The 6,290-nt window shown below is 36.6% G+C and overlaps 1 protein-coding gene across 4 annotated transcripts in view; it reads right to left on the bottom strand.

Annotated features, from left to right (window-relative positions):
- CTAGE5 (CTAGE family, member 5) overlaps window positions 1–2,935 on the bottom strand; it is a 126,545-nt gene extending 123,610 nt beyond the window's left edge. For all 4 annotated transcript variants that reach the window (XM_014547540.1, XM_014547541.1, XM_014547542.1 and 1 more), the window contains exons 1-2: window positions 2,620–2,935; window positions 472–605 (exon numbers count right to left, since the gene is read on the bottom strand). In XM_014547540.1, coding sequence (XP_014403026.1) covers window positions 472–605; window positions 2,620–2,734 — 249 coding nt within the window. In that variant the 5' untranslated portion in view covers window positions 2,735–2,935. The remainder of the gene's footprint in view (window positions 1–471; window positions 606–2,619) is intronic.
- Window positions 2,936–6,290: the final 3,355 nt, after the last annotated feature.

Below are 6,290 nucleotides of genomic sequence, written 5' to 3'. Positions count from 1 at the left end.
TATCCTATCTAATAATAGACAAACATGGTAATTGACTGTACCTTCGCTACGCCTCCCATTGGCTAATCAGTGTTATATGCAAATGAACCACCAACAGAGATGGTGGCTAATTGGCATACTGCAGGTGGGGCAGGCGGGGCAGGCGGCAGCACGATCTGAGCAGCCGCAGACCCAGCGCGGGATCCGGGCCTGCCATCTGTGACCAGGGGAGACGGGGCAGACCCCACGGGATTGGGTGTGCCATCTGCCACCAGGGGAGCAGGCCTAAGCCAGCAGGTGGTTATCTCCCGAGGGGTCCCAGACTGTGAGAGGGCACAGGTTGGGCTGAGGAACCACCCCCCGACCCGTGCACAAATTTTTGTGCACTGGGCTTCTAGTATATATATATATTTCCTTTAGAGATGAAAGGCAGGCATCCTTGTGTAAGCTGGCCATTTATTCTTCATTCAATTTTTAAGATTAGATACTTACACTTCCTGCCCACAAATCTTCCCTTTCTCCTGCAAGTTTAACATAAACAGATATTTCTTCTCCCTTGGTGAAGTTCAGGTATAGGCAGTCAGGTCCTCTGTAATCTCTCATGGCTAAAACTCTGCTTATTAGAGCTATATAGACAAGAAAAACACACAATTTAAATTAAAATGTTATTTCTCCCTCCCATCTTGCCCTCCTCCCGTCCATCCTGGGTATTTCCAAATGCTAATTTCTTCTTACCATTTATGGCCTCAAAACCTATAGACTTCCTACTGCACAAAGAATCAATTCAAAACTCTTTGGCTCAGTATCAAAGGCTGTCCACAACCTGGTCTTCCTTCCTTATGTATAATGACTTTCTCTTAGTGCTTTACAGTCAGTCTAAGGTGTCCATTGTCCCTGGAATGTGTCATCATCTTTCTCCAGTGAATAGGGAAAGGAAAGATAGTGTTTTTCCTGGTACCTATATATTCAAGGCATTTTGATGAGTTCTTTAAAATATTTATTTTGTTAAATCCACAAAACAGACCTATAAGGTATAATAAATGAAACTTAAGAATCAGAGAATTGGCCTCACAGGTGATAAATGGTGGAACGAGATTTGCAGGGAGGTTCTTTCACTGTAACAACCACCTGCCATATCCTGAGCTTCTCTTTCCTCTATTTCCTAAGCCTAGAAACCTTTCAGTTTTTCTTCACGATGAACTCATATCTACTTCCTCTATGACACATCCTTAACCTACCTAGCTTACTCTGCCCTTCTCTGAACTTCAATATTACTTACTATCCTTATATGGTATTAGTATTTACTTTCTTGTCACTATTCAGTAGAATGAAAATTGCTGGACCTTAAGAAACTTACCTTATATTTAATTTTATTCCTCTTAGATACAACCCCCCAACCAGACCCAGCACATAATATGCCCTCAATAACTGAATGATCATAATCATATATACTAGATTTTACACATAATGTATATTACCAAATTAACTATTCTAAGTATACTAACATGTAAAAAATTTTAATTAAGCTATGCAATTAAAGTAAAATAACACTATAAATTACTATGAATTTGAATGTTCCCATTCCAGGTTCTGTGTCTGCCCCCAAAGGAAACTGAGGTTGTAAAAAGGGAAAGAAAGATTATTACTATTATAAAATATCATCTAGTAAACCTTCTCCATATATTAAAGTACATATCCAAATGGTTAAGGAAAATGTTTATTCATAAACAAATTTACTTATAAAATATCTGTTTACACCAATAATATTTCCCATTTTTAATTTATATATTACAAATCAGAAATAATTCTCACATACTGGAGAGATAGAACTTACGAAAAGCAATTATGATATTGGGATGGAATTCCTTTTTTTTTTTTTAACTACATCACCATTTTATTGTCTGGAATTTATTTTGCACCAGAATGCTAATAACAAAGAATAAATGGGACTCTTACGCAGTAAACTAAGATTAATTTATCTTTGTAGAAGATGGAGGATGCTTAATATTCAAGGATATAAGTAAAATTATATACTCTAATACTGATTTCAGTATTTTTACATAAGCAAACACAAATTATTATTTGATAAAGTTTAGACAATTAATCCTAATGATCTGAAATAACATTTTTATAAAACTCATGAAAATCAGAAAATTCTGATTGTAAATATAAACTAAAAACCATAAGAACTTCATAAATCAAGAACTATCCATCATGCGGGGGAAGGGGGGACATCTGTAATACTTTCAATAATAAAGATAAATATTTTAAAAACATGAGAAGAAAAAAAGAACTATCCAACAAATGGCTTGATATCTTTTTAAATGTAAATAAATTATATTTATCCTAAAAAATAGTAAAAATGCTCATTAGTTTGTTTTTGAGGTCTGGATTAATATCTTCAAATTTTCTGATATATTTATATAAATGGTTGATTTTTGCCCATTTGTATATTTACAATAAAAGCTACCACAAAATGCTTTGCTCCAGCATTTCTTTTTTTCACTGAACTCTGCTTTATAATTGAAAATATTTTTCAATGATATTAATGATTTCTTTTATGTCTACAATGACATTTTATGTCATTTCAGAGCCTCAGTTTAAGAGGAAGAGAAGGAAAAAAAAGAAAAGAAAACTTACTTTCACATTCCACGTCAGCACATTTTTTAAAGTTGGCCAGCAGTTTTGTGCCTTCCAGACACTTTGTCAGAGAAATAACCAAAACGAGGATTCTGTGAACTCCAATCTCCGCCATGCTCAAACAAGCAGGAATCCCAAATGAGGTTTACGCCAATTGCTTGGACTGTACATATGCCAGCCAAAACAGGAGATACCCCACTCTCTTTACTAAATATCAAAGAAAAAGTTTAAGATTTTTAATCCCTTGATAACTACATTTTTTTGTCAGTGTGTAGGCTTAACTTGAGAGACAAACACTCTCTGTTCTCAATCTGCAGTGTCAGGTATCTAGATAATACATAGGGGGTTAATAATTAACAGGGATTTCTAGTTGGACTTGTGTCTTACAAAGGTAGCCCATGTAAACCAGTCTCACTTAAAGGCACCTTGCGTTCAACATTTTTTAAACAGGCCTCCACAAAAAGGTAGTTAACTTTTTTCTGTTAAAATCTCAGGTAAATCGATCAATAAGTATAAACAGTATTTGCTGCATGCAAATATCAGCATCAATGGAGAAAGTATGTATTAGATGTAGAAGCAGTAATAATTTAGTTAAAAATGGTTTTGCCCTGACCAGGTAGCTCAGTTGTTTAGAGCATCCTCCTGATCGATAGGCCAAGGTTGTGGGTTTGATCCCCTGTCAGGTACATAGAAGAATCTATGAATGCATAAATAAGTGGAACAACAAATCGATGTTTCTCTCTCTTTCTCTCAAAATCAATAAATTAAAAAATGGGTTTGAAAAATAATGATGAGACTTATTTGAAAAAATATTTCACTTTCATATTTCTTTAAAAAACCTTTAGCCCTGCCCAGGAGGTCATGTTTCAATTCCAGGTTAGGACACATGCCCAGCTTCTGGGGCTAGGGCGTGCAGGAGGCAGCCAATCAATGATTGTCTCTCATCATTGATGTTTCTCTCTCTCCTCTCCCTTCCTCCCTGAAATTAATAAAAATATATTTTAAAAAATAAAAATAAAAAAACCTTTAGTGTTACCATAAAGTTGAAACTTGTATTTAGTTAAGAATAATAGTTAAAATATAATAAGTACTTATTATGTTCCAGGTACTGTCTTAGACATTTAAATATATGATCTGATTTAACCCTCACACCAACTCTCTAAGTAATATTATTATCCCCATTTTTGTATATGAAGAAACTGAGGTACATAGAGAAGGGTTAAATTACTTGCCCAACATCACATACTGAGTAGAGAAGAAACCTAAACCCAGGAACTATTCTGACTTCCCCTTCTCATAACCACTAGGATTTCCTAACAAGAATCAAGTCATCTGCCACAGAAAGATGTCTACTTCATCTGCAGCAGTATTATTCCAGAAACAGCAGGTACGGTATTATTCCATGTATTGAAAATTATATGCCTATTTCTATGTGTGGAAAAAGAATGTGACGTCTGAAAGAATCCTTCCTCATACAATGAGAATATATACTGTGATTCAGGTTGTATTCACTTTCTTCTTTGCACTTTGTTATATTTTTTTACTTTCTTTAAAAAAAAATCAGTATAGGGCAATGGAAACTAAAGAGAAAATAAACAAATGGGACTACATCAAAATAAAAAGCTTTTGCACAGCAAATGAAACCATCAACAAAACAACAAGAAAGCCCACTGTATGGGAGAACATATTTGCCAATGTTATCACCGATAAGGGTTTAATCTCCAAAATTTACAGGGAACTCATACAACATAACAAAAGGAAGATAAACGATCCAATAAAAAAATGGGCAACGGACCTAAATAGATACTTTTCGAAAGAAGACAGAAGAAAGGCCAAGAGACATATGAAAACATGCTCAAAGTCACTAATCATCTGAGAGATGCAAATCAAAAGGACAATGCAGTACCATCTCATACCTGTCAGAATGGCTATCATCAACAAATCAACAAACAACAAGTGTTGGAGAGGATGCGGAGAAAAAGGAACCCTCGTGCACTGCTGGTGGGAATGCAGACTGGTGCAGCCACTGTGGAGAACAGTATGGAGTTTCCTCAAAAAACTAAAAATGGAACTCCCATTTGACCCAGTGATCCCACTTCTAGGAATATATCCCAAGAAGCCAGAAACACCAATCAGAAAGGATATATGAAAGGATATATGCACCCCCTATGTTCATAGCAGCACAATTTACAATAGCTAAGATTTGGAAACAGCCTAAATGCCCATCAGCAGATGAATGGATTAGAAAACTGTGGTACATCTACACAATGGAATAGTACGCTGCTATAAAAAAGAAGGAATTCTTACCATTTGCAGCAGCATGGATGGAACTGGACAGCATTATGCTAAGTGAAATAAGCCAGTCAATGAAGGAAAAATACCACATGATCTCACTCATTTATGGATAAAAAAGACCGTTATAAACTGATGAACAAAAATAGATACAGAGGCAGAGCAGCATCGAACAGACTGTCAAACTACAGCGGGAAGGCTGGGGAGTGGGGGGGGGCAGGGCGGGTAAGAGATCAACCGAAGGACTTGTATGAATGCATATAAGCATAACCAATGGACACAAGACACTGGGGGGTAGGAGAGGCCGGAGGAAGGTCAAGGTGGGAAAAAAAAAAGGAGACATGTGTAATACTCTTTGTAATACTTTAAGCAATAAAACAAAATTTAAAAAAAAATCAGTAAACACATATCCTTTTATAATACCAAGAAAGCTATAAAAATCGTTATTTGAATGTTATTGTCACTTATAAGGGATCAAAGCCCTGTAAAACACTAGATTTCAATAGGTTTCCGGAAACCACAGTTGTCCTATTTCAATCTTGAAAAAATATTTTTTTAAGCCTCTCTTTGCTGTACCTCTCCCAGTGATTGGGCATCCCACGGTGGGTGTGGCTTGCAGAATGCAGCACTTGTATGACACCACACTCCCCTCTAGTGCCTGACATAAGACAAATATCCAGCATAAGAGCAAGCTAAAGTGAAGGACTTGTACTTTCAAAGTCCTACAAACAGGAACTGTGATTTATGTTTGTTTGTTTGTTTGTTTGTTTTCCAAAATCAGTAATTACAAGGAAGCCTAATCTCTCCGATAGAAGATTTTACATCATTAGAAAGAATCTAATAGAGCATTAATATGAGGATCATTTAGCTTGCAATCAGAGCACTGCATAGCTGTACACATGGACACTCACAAAAAGGTGTAGGGGGTTTCTTGAATGCTTTTAAAAATCTATACACTATGTTGTCCTAGACATTTAAAGAAAGATGAGCTCTTCAGCTTCAAAACTTGGCACAGCCCTGGCTGGTTTGGCTCAGTGGATAGAGCGTCAGCCTGCAGACTGCAGGGTCCCAAGTTCAATTCTGGTCAAGGGCACATGCCTGGGTTGCAGGCTGCTGGTGTCAGACAGTTACTTGGAGCTGTGGGAAAAACTCACACCCACTGGAATTGGTATCAGGAGGATTAATAATGTTGTAATCTCATATGATTTGAGAGGGAGGCAAAACAATATGTAAAAGCAGCAACAACCTGAATTAAGAGAGCTTGATCCTAGTGAGGGCCTTTCATATATATATTATTGACATTTTACAGAGAGGAAGGGAGAGGTATAGAGAGTTAGAAACATCGATGAGATGCCTCCTGCACACTCCCTACAGGGTAT

The sequence above is a fragment of the Myotis brandtii genome, unplaced genomic scaffold, assembly GCF_000412655.1.
Source record: "Myotis brandtii unplaced genomic scaffold, ASM41265v1 scaffold479, whole genome shotgun sequence".
Taxonomy (NCBI): domain Eukaryota; kingdom Metazoa; phylum Chordata; class Mammalia; order Chiroptera; family Vespertilionidae; genus Myotis; species Myotis brandtii.
The sequence above is the reverse complement of the archived record's forward strand: the minus strand, read 5'-3'. Positions and strand labels throughout refer to the sequence as shown.